Below are 22263 nucleotides of genomic sequence, written 5' to 3'. Positions count from 1 at the left end.
GACGTGGGAGAAATGGTGACATTCTTTCCAAGATCTTAACCTTTAGACTGCATCAGATTTCTAAGACTGGCATTAGGCAGGAAGTGCCCTTTCTAGTTATGCCTATATAAGATTGTGTAACCTTAATTTGTCTTTCCCATTTCCCTCCCCTGCTCGCCTCATTTTAGGGGTAGCACAATGATATTTAGCAGGGTTCGAGCCTGCTTGGTCTCTACACATGGATTTGTTAATATATTACTTATCTGCACTAATCTATCCATTCATTTTGATGCACTGTTCGTGGCAAAGTTCAGTTCTTCTACTTGTACAGATTTTGCCTTTTTTTTTTTCTTTTGCAAATCTCATTGAATAGTATCCCACAGCAGTGTGGTGTTGATTGTTCAGTAAGCCCTGTGCTGTGTAGGTTGTTACCTTGCTATCTATACATAACATACGATAAAACCTGCCATATATATGACGTGTTTTTCTATGGCCTGTGGAACCAGTAGCTGTAGGTGATTTCAGCAATAAATAGGGGCCAGGAAATATACAATATCAATTACAAGGCAATGGAAATAGAAAATGCTTTAATAAACATTCAGCCCCTCCCACCCCACAATTATTACATTTAAAAAAAAAAAAAAAAAATCTCTATGAAAGTTACCCAGCTAACTATGAGGGCATGTAAGCAGCAGTGGGTAAGGAAGTCCTCCTTGCAAAAAACAAACAATCCAGGTAATAATCAGGAACCATTTTCAGAGTCATTGGTTATGCTTTCTGCCAGTTCATTTAAGCCGGCGCTATTCAGTGCACTTATTAGATTCTCCAAGTTTGCATGGCCTCCCTCTCGCTCTTGCCAAGCGAGAAGCAGGAGCTTCGCTCTCATTTTTGCATCCTCAGTGTCAGATTCTATCACTTTAATGTCCATCTCCTTCATATCCAGATGGGGGGCGAGTGTCTTCCAGTGCTCGCCCAGTTTGTTAGCGAATGACTCAATCTGCTCACTCATGCTCAGTTTTTGTTGTTGTACTTCGGCTGGACCTATGCATTAGATAAAGGCTTTTAAATACAAAGTACTACATAATCTTCAACTATTCATTACAAAATATAATTTAAGGAAGGATGTTGGCCAACAGCCCCTGGGGCCAGGGCAAGTAGATAAGTGAATCTCGGAACTGTATTTGAGGCTTCACTGGTGCATCATATAAATGATACCTATTAACATGTGCAAGCTGCAAGAGCCTCTGTAAATGACCAATTAAAGGAGCTCCTGTAGGTCTAATTCCTAAAATGTACAATTTCCCTGTGCTGTGTAAGGAAACCCTTCACCTATCGCCTGCCTGGACCAGGCTGTAAGTACAGGCCTCCCTTGCACTCTGTGCCCAAGGGATCTTGTTACATATGGCACAAGGCTTTAGGAGGAGGGGTAATACTATCATTTCACCTCCCAACATGCAGATGTACAACAGCTGGAGGGCAGATGTTTGAGACCCTGCAGTAAAGGTGTACTCTCCTATCCATCAACAATCATCTATAGAAAATACATACTTTCATTGTTCTCCTTTAACAAAGATTCATTGTCCTCATCTTCGTCTTCATCAACAGTTTTTATTTCTTCTGATGGTGGCTGAGAGAAATAGCAAAAGCAAGTTAATATATTGGGGTATGCATAAGATTAGCTGGGATGGCAGTATGTATATATCATATCTGCCATTCTGCACCAACAACATGCACACGTGTGTCACTCATGCATACACGCTGCTTCAATAGCAACAAGCAAATGTCCAATCTGCATCTCAGCAATTGCTGCTTTTTACCAGAAACAGTTGCACAAGCAGTGGTTCCTTGCCCCCAGCTCACCATAATTATTAAGTGATGCCCCACTGTACTTTGTGTGTGAGATATATATAAAATATAGTGGGAATACACAACAGATACAATTCACCCTGTGTGGGTAGGGCAGGCAGTTGTGACTTGCACTTATATTTACCCACAGGCAAAGGCCACTTCATTGATGCAGCATTTGTACTCTAAGGGCTGATTACAAGCCCTCTTTTATAGCCATGTTTTACACAGCTTATTATTAGGGCCCATATATATATATGAATGTGCATCACCTGAATGCATTAAATGAATGATTCAACTTTTTTTTTTTACTGCAGTAAAGCAACATGCATCTACCTACCAATACATACTTTGTACATGCACCACCCATATTAAAACACAGCATAATACTTCAAGAGAACATGACCCAACAGCAGGGATCCCCAACTTTTTTTTTTTTTTTACTCATGAGCTACACTCAGATGTAAAATGTGTTGGCAAGCCACACAAGCATAAAAAGTTTCTTGAGGATGCTTAATAAGGACTGTGATGGCTAATGGTGGAGGCTCTGCTTGGAGTAAAACTGTTTCTATGCATCCAAAACTTGCCAGAAATATAAAAATAGGCACCTACTTTGAGGCCACTGGGAGCAACATGTTGCTCACGGGCCACTGGTTGGGGATCACTGCCCTACAGAAATACCCATGGGCAGTGACATGGAATGAATGGACTCATGCACTGAGGTGCGTTCAAACACACAAAACCCTCCCAAGTGTTTAAGGGTCATTACAATATGCCAGACAGGCTTTCTAGGGAGTGATGTAGTACCCAGCAGCACAGGACGCAGAGCCATGGCAGTAGCAGCAGGCATCTCTTTATGGATTTGAAGTGGTGTGCATAGAGATATTTAGCCTATATCTCCAGTAAAATTGTATGAATAGATTTTAGCAGCAAGATGGCAGTCAGACTCTGCCAGTGGCAGCTGAGATGCCTGGCATTTCCAGTTCTATTTCTGATACACACATTTAACTTCTGCTCCAAACTGACTGGCCTTCTCCCAGCCCCCATGTAAGTATAACATCTATCCCACTGGCCTTGGTTATGAAAAGTCCCCACACTGTAGCAGTGGGAGCACTAAGAGAAAAAAAGGCCAGCATACAAATATGCAGTTTCCATGATGTTCTTCTTAAAAGGACACGGGAAGTCACTTGGGGGTGCCAAAATGTTAGGCCCAAGTGACTTTAATCGATTACCTTGTTCCCCGGGCTGGTGCCCCTGTTAGGAGAGAACAGCACCAGCCCGGCACCAGCGGAGCGCTTCCTCCTTCCTGCTTTATTTAGCTGCGACTATACGACAAGGCGCATGCGCAGTAGAGTGAAAAGCTGACTTTTTCACTCTACTGCGCATGTGCGCACACGGAAGCAGGAAGAGCTACAGGTACCCCCGTGCTGCTCTCTCCCAACAGGGGCACCAGCCGGGGGTAAAAGGCGATTTAAGTCACTTGGGGGTGCCTTACATTTTGGCACCCCCAAGTGACTTTGCCTTTCCATGTCCTTTAATGCACAACCTGTGTGAATTCTGCTATACACATGTGCAACTAAAAGACATGAAGGAAAATATCAAAGTGCGGCTATTTCTTCCATTTCTTGTACAAATGTTAGGTTTGTTCTGATCCCTGCCTGTAACTCCAGATCTAAAGTAACCGAGCAAACCAATCCAAATAGAGAGTGCAATGCAATGCAATGCTTGGGCTTACAGAGGATAACCACCAACTTTAATATAAGATGTAGCAGACTTAGAGGCCCATTTATCGGCATTCGGATTTTAGTGGTTTTTGAAACCACAAAAAAACTAAAACCACAAATGCCGAGTAAATCATTAAAACAGCCTAATATAAAGAGCACAAAAAAGAACAAAAATAATTAGAAAAAAAACCTTGCAATTCTCATTTTCGTGTTCTTACAAATGAAAGAGAATCATGAAAACCTCAAACCACAAATTAAATAAAGATTGTTACAATTTGCTTAGGAGAGCTGCCAGTTACTTCTACATGACCTCAACAGCTGTTAGATGGCAAAGTTTTGTATTAGTGATTTCTCATGGTTTTTACCCTTAAATACAAAAAAATGTAATTAATTTAGTAACTAGTATAATCTTATGATTTTTTTCGATTCATGAAAACAAACAAAATGAGTACATTAGTAAATGGGGCCCTAAGTGTTGATGGAGCTGCTACAGGAACCAGCCCGCGAGCGCTATGGAGGCCCAGTTAATCTGTTATGTGCTCTTATGTACGAATTTGCTTGCCTACAAATTTTGTTATTGCTGTTATGTGGATTTCTGAATGCCACATGCAGCCCCCAAAAATGCCACATGCAGCCCCCAAAACACCAGGCTTTCTACTACATCTTACAGCCCCTCTGGCATTTGCCAGAATCTACAGATTGCCAGTCCAGGTCTGATTTAAAAGCACAAAACATGGAAAATACATTTGAGAGGTGCAAGGATCCTTACTCTGTACAGCTGAGCAGGTTTATTTTAGCAGACACAGAAACTTATCAGTAACAGCAGCTAACTTACAGGCAATTCTTTAGCTAGCTTGATCACCATATTCTCCAGGTATTCTGGTAAGCTTTTAAACTGCTGGTTGGTAGGTTGAAAGAAATGGGGGCTTCGGCGTGCCAACAGTCTAAGTGCCCTCCAGCCATAATTGGCATTATTCACCACCCTGTAAAACAACACATGGTTTTAAATATAACAACTATGTTATGCCATCATTAGCAAGAATAATACACAGTCCTATCCCTCTCCTTATACACCACTATCATCTTTATCATTCATCAAGTTTCCCCCCGCAGCCAACTTTGTATAAAGGCCTTGCCACCGGCAACTCCTATTAGCCACCCGCTCTGTGGGACATTAGCCTTAAAGGGTTTTTAAAATTAAATTAACTTTTAGTATGACATAGACATTTGTATTCTGAAACAGTTTGCAATTGGTTTTCATGTTTTATTTTTTGTTGTTTTTCAGTTAGATTTTTGTTCAGCAGCTCTTCAATTTGGAATTTCAGCAGCTATCTGGTTGCTAGGCAGTGGTTTGAATGAGAGACAGGAATATGAATCAGTGAGCCTGAATAAAAAGTAACAAAAATTAGACACCCCCCCCCCCCCCACTTGAAAGCTGGAATGCAAAAACTTCAAAAACTTTAAAAAATAATGATATAAATGATCTGTTTGTTCAGAAGGTTTTGATTTAAAATAGTACCTCCTGGAATATGCTCATACAAATCTTCTACACTTGCAAGTAGAAGTTTGTTGTAGGGCTTTACTTTAAGATATTTAGTTCTGTTAGGGGCCCGGAGGGTGGGGCGGGCTTCATATTATGGAATTCATGCGTTAAAGTCCTGGAATAAGAAAACCATGTTGGCAACACAGGGTGTATCTTGTGTTGTAAAACAGTTAGTTTTCCAAGCAAATTATATGGTGCTAATTAATTAAAAGTGGAACTAAAACTACCTCAAGATGGCAGGATTCTGGGCATAGAGTATATTATGATTTATTTTATATATGTCTGTGGAAAGCTCTTTACTTGTTAATAAGCAGTTTAGGCAGCTCTGTACATAATGGACTGGAGCCACACCTACAGATATTGTTACAATAAGCTGGGATATATATCAATACTGGGTACTGTGAGTTCAGCTCTAGTTCTTACACTCATAATTATACAGATGCTTTATACAAACTGCTGAGGTTCTGTACCTATGTTCACCAATGGTTAGTGTATGTTACACACGGTGTAAGCTAACTTGCCATTACACTTAAAGCAAATAGGGGAAATAAAACAGCTTTAGACTAAAATCTCACTTTAACACTAGAAAAAAAAAAACTTACTTATACTCATTGTCCACCATATTTTCAGGATCAGCTTGTTCAATGGCCTCTTCAAAGAACTGTTCCAAAGATGGCATAAACTCCCTGATTCCAAAATACAAAGAACATATTTATATAATGCTGGGAAAGGGGGGCCACAAAAAGCAAGAACTAGAATATAGTTACCCCCTTTTGTTATAATAACATTTAGCATTCTACATAGGCTTTATACGTGCTGAGTTATTAGTGAGAAAGAGGAGGAATGAATAAAATGTAAGCAATAAAACCAGAAATCTAGCAATAATGCAATATAGTAGGGCAAATATCCCAGGACAACAGTTTCTCTGTACCTGCTTTCAGATCTGCATGCTTCCATGTTGTCAGGGCACAGATTCCAAAGCCGAGTTAACTCATCACTGGAAGATAGAATAACACATTCAATTTATGTAATTTCCCATGTATTTATAACATAACCATCAATATATAAACACACTACTGTAACCAATTAAAAGACAAATGACTGCAATGATAAAACAGAATAAAATTGACAAAATGCAGCAGGTCTGCACAGGTCCCTATGTGAACTGATGATTGGCTCAGAGTCCAACAATCAGATCCATTTGCTCCAACGTTGCCAAACACATGGATCCTAATGTATATAGCTGGCATAACTCCAGTGATCTCTGCATGGATTAATCTTTCCAGAGACCCTCAGAGTTTATGACATTATGTATAAATGAGGTGACAGCATCTGTTTTCTTGCTTAGCCAGTTACCACAAACATTTCCTGACAGCTTGCATACAAAGAAGCAAGGGTTCAAACTATGTGTTTCTTCCCAATATGGATAACCATAAACTAGCCCAAAGTGAAAATCCTCTTGTAAAAATGGATCTTTTGCCTTTATATACACTGTACTGCTCAGCCTTTATTTCTACCCCACACACAGTAGATCAATACAAATAAGCAGTCCACTGTCAATTTCAGATTTTGCACTAAGTGCAAGAAATACCAATAAACAGATATTTCCAAAACAAAAAGGCATCAAGTATGTTCAGCACAAGCCCTATTCACTGTGCTCTTGCTGAACAAGGGGATACACTGCCCCTTTAAGTGCAGTTAAGTGGATGAATGCAATGCAAAAGGAAGCTGCTAATTAAGAGCACAAGTACTCACTTTCCCATGGACATTTTCTTATTTGAACCTTTTCCTAGAAACTCCTCCGGTAATGGCCGTTTTTTTGCCATTTTCTGTGGCTTTGTTTCTGTTGGTCTGAAAAAAAAGTGCATTTTAGAGGCAGATCAAGGTGACAAGGGCAGCAGCTGCCAGACATTTCCATCTAGAATTGTTCATTTGGGCGACTAGCCAAATAAGCATATCAGTGCAATTCCATGTAGATTGTAGAATCTGAGTACCTGGCCATTCAGTCCATACCTTGTGTTAAGTGTCTTATTCAGCATAAAAAAACTCTACTCTGATGTTGGCACAATTCAGCCACCAATTTAATAATTACAGACTGACAAAAGCACTGTGCCAATACGTCACTATAAGGTACACAGTTTCAAAGTGCTGCCATATTCAGTTATGCTTTCAGCTCATGCTGTAACGAACATGTCCCTTTCAAATGCCTCACCTTGGGGCGTGGCTAACTGCCAAGGAAGATGGCTGCATAAGGGAGTGTGTCCCACGTCAGACTCACTTTAGCTGAGGTACTGCCGGTCCGCACACTACAATTACACAGCAGAACATCTAGAGCAGTGCTGTCCAACTTCTGTTGTACCGAGGGCCGGAATTTTTCCGACCTACGTGGTGGAGGGCCGATAATGGAAGCCAGTTTTGACCACTCCCCTTTTTGAAACCGCACCCACGTTTTCACCTGACCATACCCATATTAATGGTTGTAGTACAGCAAAAACCTGCCATACTCTGCCTGCCCTATCCTGCCTGTGTGTGTGCCATACTCTGCCTGCCCTACCCTGCCTTTGTGTGTGTGTGCCATACTCTGCCTTCCCTACCCTGCCTGTGTGTGCCATGCTCTGCCTGCCCTACCCTGCCTGCGTGCCATACTTTCACTGTGTGTGCCATTCTTGGCTGGTTTGTGCCATACTTGGCCTGTGTGTTCCATACTCTGCCTGCCCTACCCTGCCTGTGTGTGCCATACTCTGCCTTCCCTACCCTGCCTGCGTGTGCCATACTCTGCTTGCCCTATGCTGCCTGTGTATATGGCACACACAGGCAGCCTACAGTGACACAATGCCGGCACTGCTCCTACAGTCTGCACAATAACTATATATTAAAAAACTTTTTAATTGCAGTACCACCTCAGTATATGTTCTTTTTGTAGTATGCAGGGATTATTTGTGGGTTTCTACTGCTCCTGAGGTGTGAACAGGGGAACAATGGGGGTGATTACAGCCTGAGCATAAGGTGTGAACACTGCAGGGGTTTAACAGGTGTGAACAACACAGGGGATTACATATTTAAACAATACAGCCCGATTACAGGCTGAATCTGAGGTGGGAACCATGCAGGGGGGGCAGTTAATCTCAGTACTGATACCATTTAAAGCTTACACAAGAGTAAGCCATCAAAGCAGCCAGACAGGTGGGGGGCCACACAGAGGGGGGTCGCGGGCCGCCAGTTGGACAGCACTGATCTAGAGGGTGTCCTCAGCCTGTCAGCAATGGGCAGGTCAAAGAAAGTTTGCACTCCACTGAAGTTAACAGCACTTAATAGTGCAATGAAGCATATACGATTTTTTCGCACTTTAAAAAGCACAATACGAAAAAATCGTATTTAATACAATTTTTTTGTATCGTGCTTTTTAAAGGTACGAAAATCAAACTTTGATAAATCTGCCCCATAGAGTCTGACCCTGGGGGAAGGTATTTGATTTGTAAGCTGAATAATGCAATCTTTATGCCCCTATCTCATCCCAAATTAATTTCTTAACCCCTCTTTTTAATAAAATTACCAAACAAAAGTGTGTTTACTGTAATAGGTGGAGATTTTAATTTAATATTAGATCTTAATTTAGATACTACCTCTACTTCTAATAAATTCCAACCTCAAAAATCTACAAAGGGTAGAATAAAAGAAAAAGTTACCGGTTTCACTAAGATTAAACTCCATCATAATTTATATGTTTGGAGGATTTTTAATCCTAAAACTAGGGATTATACATTTTACTTTCATCCTCACGATATGTATTCAAAAATGATTTTTTTTTACGTAGATAAAATACTGCTCCAAGGCTTAAAGAAAGCTGCCATAGGTACTATAACGTGGTCAGATCACGCTCAGAAATATTAATGAACCCACAAAAAATATTCCAACAAGTATATGAAGACTAAATGAGGCTTTATTGAGTAATTTAAAAGAGAGTTTTATTCTAAATGTCTACAAGAATATTTTGAACTTAATTCATCTAATGATACTTCTATGAATACTCAATGGTGTGCCCACAAAAGCTAAAGTTAAATCTAAAATAAGAGGGATAATGGTAAAATTATATCTAACCCCTTAGATATTGCAGAAGCGTTTGCTCAATATTACCTACCTATAATTTAAAAGAGGATAATACAATGATTCAACCCAATCCTCAAAGCATAGATTAATTTCTGATATTTGAACTGCAGATCAAATAAATATCTTGAATTCACGATTTCTCAACAAGAAGTAGAAGATGCCATAAAAACTTCTCCTTTAAAAAAAAAGCCTGGACCAGATGGTTTACCAGTATTATATTACAAGTTATTTGCAAAATTACTAGTCCTAAAATGAACAGAATTGTTTAATACTATACTATCAGGAGGCCATTTTCCGGATGAAATACTACAGGCTACAATAACGGATAGACCAAAAGAGGGGAAAGACCCAACAAAGATACCAAAGAGACCAATTTCTTTACTAAACTGTGATTTAAAATTTTATTCAAAATTTTTTTCAAATGGGTTCCAAGATATTCTAACTGAGGTCTTGAATAGTGACCAAGTGGGTTTTATTAAAGGCAGGCAATCCACTGATAATACTAGATTTATAGATTTAATACATACAATTCACAAGTCTCTAAAGATAATCATTTATAGATTTAATACATACAATACGAATCGGCTCTAAAAATCATCATATAGGTTTATACACTATGTCTATGACATTATTATAGTACTATCTAATCCTAAAGAGAGATTATCCAAATTTAAACAAATATTACAAGAATTTGGAGACATTTCTTACTATAAAATAAATGAGAATAAATCTCAAGCTATGATGTTTAACATACCACTTAAAGATCAATCTCCATTAAAACGTCAGTTTAAATTTCACTGGCGGAAAGATTATACATTTTACCTGGGTATAAAATTAACAAAACATCCAGAAAAATTGGGCCATTGATTCAAGCTTTTAAAGATTAAATAATTACATAGAAGCCCTTATTTATTTCTTGGATGGGAAGAATTGCTGCTATAAAAATGCTGTTGTTACCTAAACTACTATATTTGTTTTGTACTATCCTTATTTCAATCCCCTCCAGTTTGTTTTTTTTTGTAAGATTACTAATGTGTTTTACCAATTTATCTGGAATAAGAAAGAGTATCCTAGCGTATCCAAATCTATTCTTCAAAGAAATAAAGCAGGTCTTGGAGCTCCAGATCTAAAGAAATACTTCAAAGCCAATATACAAACTATAGACTTATTTATCCATACAGTCACAAAAAAAATGGGTAGAAATTGAAACTACTCTTCTGAAACTATTTTCATGGGATAAACTACTATGGTCAGATGGTAAAGGTGTTAAGAATAATTACATAGATTTGCCTCCTACATTGAAAGTTGCAGTCAAAATTTGAGAAAAAGCATAATTGATCCATTATACTCTCCTTTTCCTTCTCCATTGGCACCAATTTCTATTTTGGAACCCATTCTGAAAACGGGTCTTAAAAGGTTGGAGTAAAGATTTTTTAAAAGAGTATTAACTTGTCGGAGGTGTAACAATGAAATAGGAGAAATGTTGCGCATTATGGTGGTCCTGTTCTACTATCCAATCCCTCTGGACTTCAGCATTTTCTCTAATATCGAATTTCATCTCACAAGATTTTGTTTTATCTCCGGAAGTGGTGCTATTTAACATTTATGACAAAATTCCTAACAAAGCTCTGGAAATAGTAATTTTTCAATTATCAAATACAGTCAGACTTTTAATTGCTAGAAATTGGAAAAAACAGGAGGTTCCAAACATTTCCCAGCTGATGAGAGAAATTAGCAGTAATGTAGTATATGAAATGGCAATTCCAATAAATATTTAGGAAAGAACATTCATACAGGAAGCTCAAAAAAATATGGAAGAATATTTCTGGTGTCAATACTATAACTATAGTTATGTGTGTGACATTTCTATTTGTTAAGTTACAATGTTTTACTTTTCTCTTTGCAGATACTGATAAAGTAAGCCGTGTAAGTATTATGGTTTACATGTATTGTAAAAACTTATAAAAAGTTGGAAAATAAAAAAAATGCCTTACCTTTCCTTTACAAAACTTGGACAGCCTTCGTTTTTCCATGCGTTCCAGTTTTCTTCAGTATTCAGTATATGCTGAAACAACATTTCTGATTCCGTTAGATCAGTTATAATACTGTATAGCTATTCACCAGATCAGAAGGCTGAAATTATAATCTTACCTCCACTGTTTTAGAAAACTTTTCCCCAACTGGAGGTGTTTCAGAAAGCAGCTGTATGATGGGAGAGAAATGAATCACATCTGGTTTTCAGGTAGGAAATGACTCATAAAAACAGTAATACTCTATAGTTACACACACCTGATGGACAAGCTTGGTGGTGTCCTCAATCCAAAGAGACTGTTCATCTAGAAGAATATAATTGGAACTGAAATACAAAATAGACAATGTAAGAAAAGCTCTATACCTTAAATCTATACACTATCAAGCCTATTCTCAGCGAGCCCTTAATACTTTCCCTACTTATTATAAACCTTAGATACAAATACATTGTTACTGTTCCATGTTTGATTCAGGTTTAGAATAAGAGCCACTAAGATTAAAGTGCACCTGCCATTGTGTGAAGACCACTCCCAAGCCAAAGTTGAGCCTTTTGGCAACACAGACCATCCTACACAGCAATGTGATTTAGAGTTGCATTTGGCAGCGAGATACTTTATAAATTTAAAGAGGGATAATGCATTCACTGTGGGTATTCTTATATACAATTTAGAAATGGCCACGCAACACACAATCTGAAAATGTCACGTAAGAGGGTCTTTAGGCAGATGAGGTACAGTATGTGCAACGCAACAGACCTTGAACAGCACTTTTTGGCATAAGATTATGCTCTTTTGCATTACTATGTACTGAAAAGATAAAATAGAATTATTTTCTAAGCATTGTTCTATAAATGGGCCAAATTCTTTAATCTCTTGGAAACGGCTGGAAACCAGTGTACACCAAATGTTTGTTACAAAGGACTTTTCACACATACGTAAATTATAACTCTCTCAAAACGCATTCATTTTGTTTAAATGTCCGCACAGGTCACAAGATTATGCCATTTATAAAGTAATGCAAGTGTGTGCCATCTGCCCAATAGATTCATAAGAGGTATTTCATTTCCACTAGTTACCTTTTAAATTTGACTTGTCCCTTTAGATACTGAAACAGAATAAGGTACTGAACCAATATATGGCGACGGAAGTTGCTGTCACTCAGCTGCAGATCCATTAACTGAAACCAACAAAGCATAGCACAGGTTCTTAAAGTCTGAGAACATAATATATGCTGCCTCTAAAGATCTGTAACTGACAAATTGAATGTAAAGAAAAGCCAAACCAAAAAAATGCATAGTTTATAAAACATCAAACACAGAAATCTCTTTGCAGTCTCTGTCACTCATAACACGTGTTCTAGTCAAAAAATGAACAGTAAATGCAATAAATGACTTCTGAAACCACACTGGAAAGTGTAGTTTATAAGCAAATAGAATTTATAGCTTTAATGTTGAGTAGAAAATATTTTGTAAACATAGACAGTGGTAGGCAAAAGGTTAAATAGGTAGTTCACCTTTACATTAACTTTTAGTGTGATGTGGACACTGATATTTTAAGAATTTGCATTTGGTCTTCATTTTCTATTTTGAATGTTTTTTTTTTTTTTAGTTATTTAGTTTTTTTTCAGCAGCTTGTTGTTAGGGTCTTATTTACCCTAGTAACCAGGCAGTGGTGTGAAAGAGACAGGAATGTGAAAAGGAGAGGACCTACATAGAATATGTAATAAAAAAATAACAACAATATTATCACAAAGCAATAGTTTGTGGCTGCTGGGGTGAGTGACCCCCATTTAAAAGCCAGAGAAGAGGCAGAGGAGAAAGGCTAAAAGTTAACCTGAACATGATCCACCCCTTTAGCTGTATAAATGATACAATGATAATAATGAGGTTAACTGGAATCATACATTTCTTTCAAGGAATACCAAGAAATTACCTTTTCACTGGTCAAAAATTTGGCAAAATACACATGTTCTCCTCCAGATTTTAGCTCTTCGATCTTTTTCCTTGATGCCTGAGTATCATCCAGCTTATAACTTTTAAATACAGTAAGAACTTCATCTGAAAACTAACACAACAGAAACGCACCACATTAAGATTTAAAAAGTACCCAACTGTTCAGTTGTCAGCAACAATGGTTTAGATAATTATGTTTGGAAAAGCTGAAGGAAAAGGAGGACTACAAGAAACAATATTCACAGACTTGGAAGGAAGGAAAAAGAAAATAAATAAAGTAAAGAAGAAAAGCCAAAATTCTGCAAGATGTTGTATTGTCAGTAGAATAGGCAGATGAGATTTATGTACTTTGAGAAAGGTTTTCCAGGAGTTCTTGTCGTAACACTGCACAGGATTCCTGAAGAAGTCTTGAAGTGTCCAGAACTTCCTATACAGGTTGTAGTCTATGGGGATAGATCTGTAAAATACATTTGAGTGCTGTAAGGATGATGTCCACAAAGTGTAACAAACACACAAGGAATCAATACACTGGCATTTGCTACCACAATGCTGGGGGGACCTGGCCAATTCTGCCAGATGCAGCGACTGATCAACCCAAAGCTGCCCCATTATTCAGGCTCCTAAACAATTTTTCTTAACTTTCTTTACATAAAGTAAAGACCACAGAGAGGTCACCCATCCTAATGTGAATACTCTTAGAAGCAGACTAAGCTTCTCTGGCTATTTGTCACCTGTGCTTAGCCCTTGGCCAGAGTGCAGACTGAATGTGCTCATCAAAATGGGGGGTATAGTTTTCCTTCAAGTAAACTTACGAACTATTAGGTGCATCATCATCTCCCATTTCCCCTTCTTCAATCTCCATCCCGTCATCTTTTTCTTCCACCTAATAAACACAAAATTCATGGCAGCAAAGGTTGCGTGCAAGTGTGAAAGCCAGCACTTTAACTTCCAGGAATATCCAATATACATGATTTATAATGCCAAGCTCCCAGCCAATAGCCAGAGGCTTTCAACGGGTGCTAGGAACAATGGATGGATGCTATCCCAAGCATTAGGATAACATGAGAATGAACAAACAAAAAAAACACTTGCCTTCTGTCCCAATGTGCTTTCCTGCTCATTGGCATTAAATACAGTGACATTCTCCAAATTAAACTGTGACTGCAAGTTCAAGCCTTTAATAAAGCACAAACAGATCACAGTGGAAAATCAGTGCTATACAGCTAACTGGTCAGTAGAAACAATAATTCCACTTCAGTGACATTATGCTTACCAGATTTTTCAGAGAGAGGGAAGAGTCGTGCAAGAAATAGTTGAATCCTTCCACAGAAAACTGTGTTCTGAGATTTTGATAGTCTTCTTAAGAGATCTAAATGTATAAAAAATATAATTTCCAAAACCTCATACAATACCATTAACAATTACTGTCCCGATATTCTTTATGGTTGTGATCTATAACAGTGTATTCACTCACACTGGTCTCTGATCGTTTTATAGATAAAGTTACAGCAACAAAACACCAGGAATTTTCACAGCTCACAGTCTACAGGTGCAGAGAAAATGCGTTGGTTGTGCATTATAATTCTCAAGCCAGGAGTTCATTGCAACAAATCCATGCACCCAAACTGACCCTAAATCTTGTTTTCCTTGGGCATGTAGTAAAAGGCATTCTCCTCAAACCTTGCCCTAAATTGCCTTCTCTTGACACCCCTAGGATAGTGCCACAGTCTGGGAACTACCATACTAAAATGTGACACTCCCTTTAAATAATGAAAATAATGATAAAGTCGTGTAAAAGTCGAGTAAAATAATAATAAGCCCTGTAGAATTAGTTACTATAGCAAATATAACTTGATCTGCTTAACAACAGCCCATTGAACACTAAGCAAGTGTGTTGTCACTGATGTTAAAAAGATGGACTAAAGATTTGGGGAACTATAGTTAACTCTGAATGCACAGGTAGGCTGCTGAGTTGGTACAGTAAGTTCAGTCTATAAGATAGCTGTATACCTGCCTACATTTGTAGCTATATTTATTTTAGACTATTTCTTCTTTAAGATAAATTATGCCCTATTTATAAGTAGTATTTACAATAATACCTTAAGTATCTGTACATTTTTGTTTTCTACATAGGTGTGGCAGCTGACAATCACAATTAACTGGTTTAACAACATGGGTGTATCCTAGCTCATCAGTAAGAAAGGCTTAAGTGTTACTTGCTTACTTACTGCCCAGGAATAAATGTGTTTGTACTGCTATATTAAAATCTCATGCCACTAAGTACAATACAATATTGGCTATCCTACAAGACGCAGGAAAGGATTTACTAAGGAGCTCACTGAGATACAATTTGACCATTTGTATTGAGGGGAATAAATCCCACTAGTATGCACGCTTGTAATACCTTTGCTTATTGTACAAGCTGTAACTTTATTGAAATGCATTGACCTGCTGTTTGCTTACTAAAGAAGTGTTCTATTTGCAACTTGTAAGTTCTCCTGTAACTAATAAATAGAAATTATATTATTGCAAGAATTTAGCCAAATCTCAAATTGAATCCTAGATTTGGTGCATTCTTAAAAATAATCAAATATTTTTATTAAAAAAAAAAAACAAGAAAATAGGGCACTCACCATTACACATCCGTAGCAGGTAGTTTTTCCCCGCTGAGTAAAATGTATTCTAGAAGAAAAATTATGATTTTGTCTGATATTTAGTGATAAGAAATATACTGGAATTTTGATTCAGAACATGGGGGTGGAATTAATGGTCAGTTTTCATGCAGCAAGTCACAGAACAAAAACTCTTTGTGTGCAGACAGATATAGGTGTTCCCTCTTCCCTAGGCCATTTCTACTTGCACATGTAGAGACAAGTTCAGTGTGACATTTATGCATTCACAGTAACAAAATGGTGAAACTGGAGTAGGGCTGTGATCATGACATGGGGACCAGGACTAAAATAGGTGCAGAATTCAAAAGCATAGTCATGACAAAGTTTCATATGGCTGATACAGGTTAAATATATAAGCAGTTTTTTTGTTTAGTGGCTTTAGTTAACACAAGGCCTGGAAAAGGCATAGTGGTTAATGTTTTAGCATTAAAGTATCTTTACAATTTACAGAATTAGAATTGGCATATCATTTTAAGGTTATCGGGGCAGTTTATTCTCACAAAATCAAATTTGGCAGGTCACAACCTAGCATTTAACCTAGATTAAAAAATAACTGTAAAAAAACAGAAAACAAGATTTATAAAAATATTTGCAATATACCATTTGAAAATGATAAGTTTTGGAAAGGTGCACTGTGTCTTTAAATTGACAAGAAACAATTAAAAAGAAACATACAAAGAGTGCCCTCCCGTCACAGCTCCATCATGTAAAAGGTTTTTAAGGGCTATGACAATAATAATGTACAAATCCCTATTAGTTGGTAGTAGCCTTAAAAATAAAATTACTTGATGAGCATTTTTGTTTTTAGAGATGCAGACGTAATATATTGCATAATGCACGCTGTCACTTTCCCTGACACAATCTTTTGCACACTGTGATTTATGTCCAAGAAGAAGTATACGTGCACCAGTAACCAGGTATCAATGTAGCTAACTACATGAACGTACAGATGTGTGTAAATTAGTAAAACACATACTAAAAATAGAGAGGGTTGAACAGAATGATAATATGGTAGAATCATTCTTCTTTTGCATAGGAGTGCCTCTATACATTCAAAAGGGCACACACAACTTTACTTACAGATTTCCAGGTACCAACATTTTTCTCAACAAAAGTGAAGATCTTGTCGCAGTACGCTAGAGGCAGACAGTCAAGCACATCTCCCAAGAGCACAAATGGTGTCGTTGCAGTGCAAATACCTGAAAACATATATTGTTAGAATACTGTGCAACATCCCCAAAACAAAAGAAAGCACCTGTATACAGGGTCAGACTGGGCCGTTGGGACACCAGGAAAAATCCCGGTAGGCCCCGGCGGCCCAGACCCGACTCTTGCAGTGCTCCCCCTGCCTGACCGCTCCTTCCCTGCCATGTTAAATTTACGTGCTCGGAGTAGGACGTCAGGTGGGGGACCCTGTGAGGGGGGTTAAGGGACACCTGCAGGGCCCTTCACCCCTCAGTTCAACCCTGCCTGTATAACAAAGCAAATAATTCTAATTTTTAAACATTATTTTTCTCTTTTCTCTGTAATAATAAAACAGTAACTTGAACAGTAACTTGGGCAGTCTCCATAGAAACGGCATCAATTTTGCAGCCAATTGCAGAATTCTTAATGGGAAAAACCCAAAGCAAGCACGAGGGGCAGCTCACGCTTTTTAAAAAAAATAAATAACAGCAAGTAAGTAAACCATTGTGTTTAGTGCAGCTTGCTTGGTCTTACTAAATATCGTCCCTTTATTCAAATGACATGTGATAAAAAGAGGATGGTGAGCAGTAAAGAGAAGAGGGTGTTTAAAGGAGGAAAGGTACAGTCACTGGGGGTGCCAAAATGTTTGGCACCCCCCCCAATGATTGTAATCTCCCACACCAGTCCAGGGTAACTGGGATAGAGCGAGCCTCTTCTGTCTTTATGTCGCTTGCGCATGCGCAGTAGACTGCGAAGATGAACTTAAACAAAAAAGCTGGATTTTTCACTCTACGGTTCATACGTCAGCCCCGGGATCGCAAAAAAAAAAAAGAAGACAGGAGGAAGAAGATCACTCGTTCGCAGCTACCGGGCTGGTACTGTTTTCTCCTAACAGGAGCACCAACCAAGAGGGTCAAATGTACACTCAGACTTCCTTTGGTCCCACTGAACACAAGTGTGGAAGGGGCAAAGTGGATATATGTGATGCAATAAAAATTATTACAGTAAAAAACTGATATGTGAAGAGAAATAAATAAATAGAACATGAGGTTGAATTAAAATGTTTAGTATGGAGAAGCTGGCACCAGGAAGGGGCAACGGAGGAGATAATTTAATTTGATTTCAAATTGATTTCTTGTTTTTTCAAAAGGCTTACATAAAAGATAGAATTTCAGGTAGTATTTCTGGAGAGTCAAATCCGCTTTGGCACCCTGGTACAAATGCTTTTACTCTACTTGGGTTCATTTTACTGAGGAAGAAGCTGCCTTATAATGCAAATCCCATACATGCAGGCTCTTCAGTGCATTTAAGAGATAGAAATAATTTGCTCTGAGCTATCAACAAGGCAAGACTATCGCTGAATTCTCTCAGGGACAATTCCTTTTGTTCATTCTCAGTCTGCCATAGGCACATTTTACACAGAAATGTAAGACATTCCAAAATCTAAACAGGAGGTTGGACACTATGAATTATACCTTCTTAATATGATATATTTGTCATTGATTTAATACTTACCATCTGTAACCCCATTTATGGCCAGTGATATAATAGCTAGACAGTTTTCACATGATACTTGGTTTATCTGCAGAGACAAATATAAGGGGAAGCAAAGTTTGTTAACACAATGAAATTTAAATACAGGTATGGGATCTGTTATTCAGAAACGCATTATCCAAAAAGCTCTGAATTACGGAAAGCCTGTCTCTCTTAGACTCCATTTTAATTAATTAATTCAGATTTTTCAAATTAAATTTCCTTTTTCTCTGTAAAAATAAACCAGTAACTTGTATTTGATCCCAACTAAGAAATAATTTATCCTTATTGGATACAAAACAATCCTATTGGGTTTAATGTTTTGATTTTTTTAGTAGACTTAAGGTACAGAGAGTCCCTTGGTCCAGAGCATTCTGGGTAATGGGCTGTACAGCTGTATAACACTAGAGTGTAAAGGGGGTCAGTAACATTCAAAAAAATGAAAGTGCATCATATACATATGGTGTACTGTCATCGTACATGTATAAAAACTGTAATTTCTTCAGAAACTGTAGTACAGTAGTTGCTGACAGTATTTTATTTGCACCTTCTAGGACAGATATGATCTATAAATAAGTACAAGTACTTGGTTTTTTTGTGTTGCTTGACTTTTGTGTTGCTTGATTTTTCGGAATCATATTTTAAATAACTGACTCTCTCAGATTACTACTTGTCAGTCCAGCTTAAAAGCAACAGCAGTGTCTTCTCTTGTGACAATGAATCATAGCAAAAGTCAATTACGATTTTCTACATACTTGAACTGCTCTAAATATGGCATACATGAACAAGAGAAAGGAACTCATGTTCTGCCTATAAATTCACATGTGCAATAAGCACTCTACTCCAATGAGCACTCCATTTTTTTTTTTTTATCTATAACAGTAAAAAGTCCTGATTTTTTTGTTGTTGTGATGTTTATGCTCAGGGAAATAAAGGCAAAAAAGAAAACAGCAGACAAAATATTGCACTATCCATTAATCACATGCATGGTTATGTTACAGAAGACACATGTAACAATTTCCTGTCTAGTATATTTACAATTTTATGCATTTGCAGTGGATATAAAGGAACAGTATCACTATAATTTTTTTTAATAGAGATTTAATTTCCATGTCCTACTAATAAGTAGTCTGACCTACTGACACTTCTCTACTTTGATTTGTCAACCAGTATATACACTTGTAAAATAGGTCATCATCCAGGTCATGATATACAGTATCTAGTAGAGTTTAGTCTAAAACAACTGGACTTTTCTGAGTTTTCTTGAAACATTATACCACTCATCCGAGTGGCTTCTTCGGTTCAAATGAGTGGTAGGGAATTCCTCAGAATTTAAACCCTTGATGGTAGTACAGTCACAGACATCCAATTACAATGGTTCCATTGATCTTTTTCAGTCTCAAGGGTTTAAATGCCAGGGAATTCCCTACTACTCAGTTAAACTTAAGAAGAAACTCTGGTGAGTGGTGAAACGTTTTCAAGAAAACTAAACCGCTGGTTTAGAGCAGGGTGAGGCTAGTCTTCTGTAACACAAGCTAAGGTTGTGAAGTGAAAGTTTGTCTGCTTCTCTTGCCAACATTATTTTCGGGGACATGGCGTCTGAAAAAGTGTGCTATTTTAGTTACAGCTGCATAATATCAGAATAGATGCTTAGGGTGCATAAAAACAAAAGGCAAATGCTTTATTTAAGACCCTTTTTTCTGGAACAGCATATAGTATAGGTGAAGAGGCCTAGTAACTTCACAGGAAGGAAATCTAAGGACAGGTTACTGGCCATTTAAATGCAAATAAATACTACTTTTCCAATATATTTTTTACTTACAATTTCCTCCTCAAGAACAACTCTGAATACTTGATCAAGCGTCGGTTTCTTTTCATTTTCACTGAAAAATAAATATGAAACCTAATCAGGTAAAGGAAATACATCAGAGTAAATCATAGACTATTCTTTGGCTTATAATGTACCTTCCAGGCAGCTGGGTAAATATGTTCAGCAAGGGTTTGATGTTCTTGCATCCCACTGCTTCTCTGGTGGCAACCTAAGGAAAAAGGATACTTTTAAAAATAAACCTTAAATTACTGTATCCATTCAGCACCTCTAACACAGAAATGTTCACAAACTATAGGATTATATAATAAATAATAAAAAAGCTTTGAATGAACAGGCATTGCATGCGCTTAAATAATCGAATCTAAGGTAAAATCCGACTCCCACCTCCTGCATGAAATAAATATATATATATTTATTTCATGCAGGAGGTGGGAGTCAGATTTTGACTGACAGTTAGATCCACTATATTTTTTCGAGCAGACTCCTTTTTCTAAGAGATGCAATAGAGCTGACTCAAAAAACTGATTCGGGCAAAAACAAAATAACTGGCTTTGGCACAAATCCTGCAAGTGGAGAGACAATCTCTTGTGATTTTTAAAAAAAAAAGTGAGCTCCTATACATCTTCTGGGAAAAAGAAGCCCCTCTTAAAGGCTATTATATCTGTCAACTAAAAACTTATATTACATTTTCGTGACAATTCCTCTTTAACAGATAGTGATGCTGAACATGATGCCACTTCATGGCCTCACAATAATGCTTTGTACACTGTCTGTGTTTCATGTTTACCGAACACATGAAACACCACATTAATACAGTTAAAACATTATAGGCAATGGTCTGCTTTGTGCCTGTTGCTTTTATCCCATATAAATACACTAGGGGGGGGGAGCGAAGAGCTACATGAGCACATATCCTACCCTTGCAATCAATAATTCACTTCCCCCAGTTCTGTGTGAGATAATGAGTATTCCACAGTGACTAGATTACTAAGTAATGCTATGGGGGCAGAAGAATGGAATTGTAATATGGCATGGTGCATAAGCAACAGATAACAGGGATAATGGAAAGATACAGAGGGAGATACCTGTGAGATGTAGAAATAAATGGCTTAATGCACATGAGCAAGTGCCTAATAACTATTATGGTGAATATCATGATACTATTATAACTAGCATCATTATAAGGAGTGCTGCGGCCAACTTACAGATTTACACTGTTCTACATCAGGTAAAAAGCTGCAGAGCGCCGGTATTACAAACATAAACATGAATATACGCTCAGACTTACAGAAATATACACAGCGACAGAAACGGATGTATATTATAGCTCACCGTGAATTTATCTTTTGCTTCAGTCAAACAAAATGACAACGGCGACATATTGCTCCCGTTCGGAACACCGCCGTCGCTGTATGATGACGCCATAGCGTCCAGGAGCTTCCGGTCCGCGTTCGGAGCGCTCCTATCAGCTTGGAATTCCGACTCTATGGTTGTGGCGGAGTGGATACATTTATAATAAGTGGCGTTTAGAACGGAAACTCGCTCATGGCGCAGAGACTTATATTGGGGACCCTTCTGAAGGGGGTGTTGTAGGGAGAAAAGAAAGAGCGGGATGTTGATCTTCTTTCTAACGTTGAACTAGTGGCATAACTAAAAGTTACCGAATCCCACAGAAACTCTGTTTGCACTCCCCCCAAACTTTGGGAACACGTTTTTAATTAAAAATACATTGAAAGTGGCACTATATCGCCTGGGCATTCAGGGTCTGATTGTTTAATAGTTGCTGCTCCTGCGATGTTAGGCGTATCCGTGAAGCCTACAAATACTGATCAAAACGGGTTAGAATGAGTCCTCCCCGTAAG

The 22263-nt window shown here is 37.9% G+C and overlaps 1 protein-coding gene across 1 annotated transcript; it reads right to left on the bottom strand.

Annotated features, from left to right (window-relative positions):
* Positions 1 to 549: 549 nt before the first annotated feature.
* thoc1 (THO complex 1 protein) lies at positions 550 to 21900 on the bottom strand. Its single transcript, XM_002934124.5, has 21 exons — positions 21734 to 21900; positions 20536 to 20609; positions 20393 to 20453; positions 18553 to 18619; positions 16933 to 17051; positions 15814 to 15862; positions 14454 to 14549; positions 14273 to 14355; positions 13993 to 14063; positions 13529 to 13637; positions 13161 to 13292; positions 12305 to 12405; positions 11488 to 11554; positions 11350 to 11400; positions 11193 to 11263; positions 6847 to 6942; positions 6023 to 6088; positions 5694 to 5777; positions 4384 to 4531; positions 1528 to 1606; positions 550 to 1020 (listed from the first exon to the last, which is right to left on the bottom strand). The coding sequence occupies exons 1-21, from the start codon at positions 21824 to 21826 to the stop codon at positions 722 to 724; spliced, it is 2016 nt and encodes a 671-aa protein (XP_002934170.1). The 5' UTR covers positions 21827 to 21900; the 3' UTR covers positions 550 to 721.
* Between the last annotated feature and the right edge of the window lie 363 nt (positions 21901 to 22263).

Source organism: Xenopus tropicalis, chromosome 6 (assembly GCF_000004195.4).
Source record: "Xenopus tropicalis strain Nigerian chromosome 6, UCB_Xtro_10.0, whole genome shotgun sequence".
NCBI lineage: Eukaryota > Metazoa > Chordata > Amphibia > Anura > Pipidae > Xenopus > Xenopus tropicalis.
The sequence above is the reverse complement of the archived record's forward strand: the minus strand, read 5'-3'. Positions and strand labels throughout refer to the sequence as shown.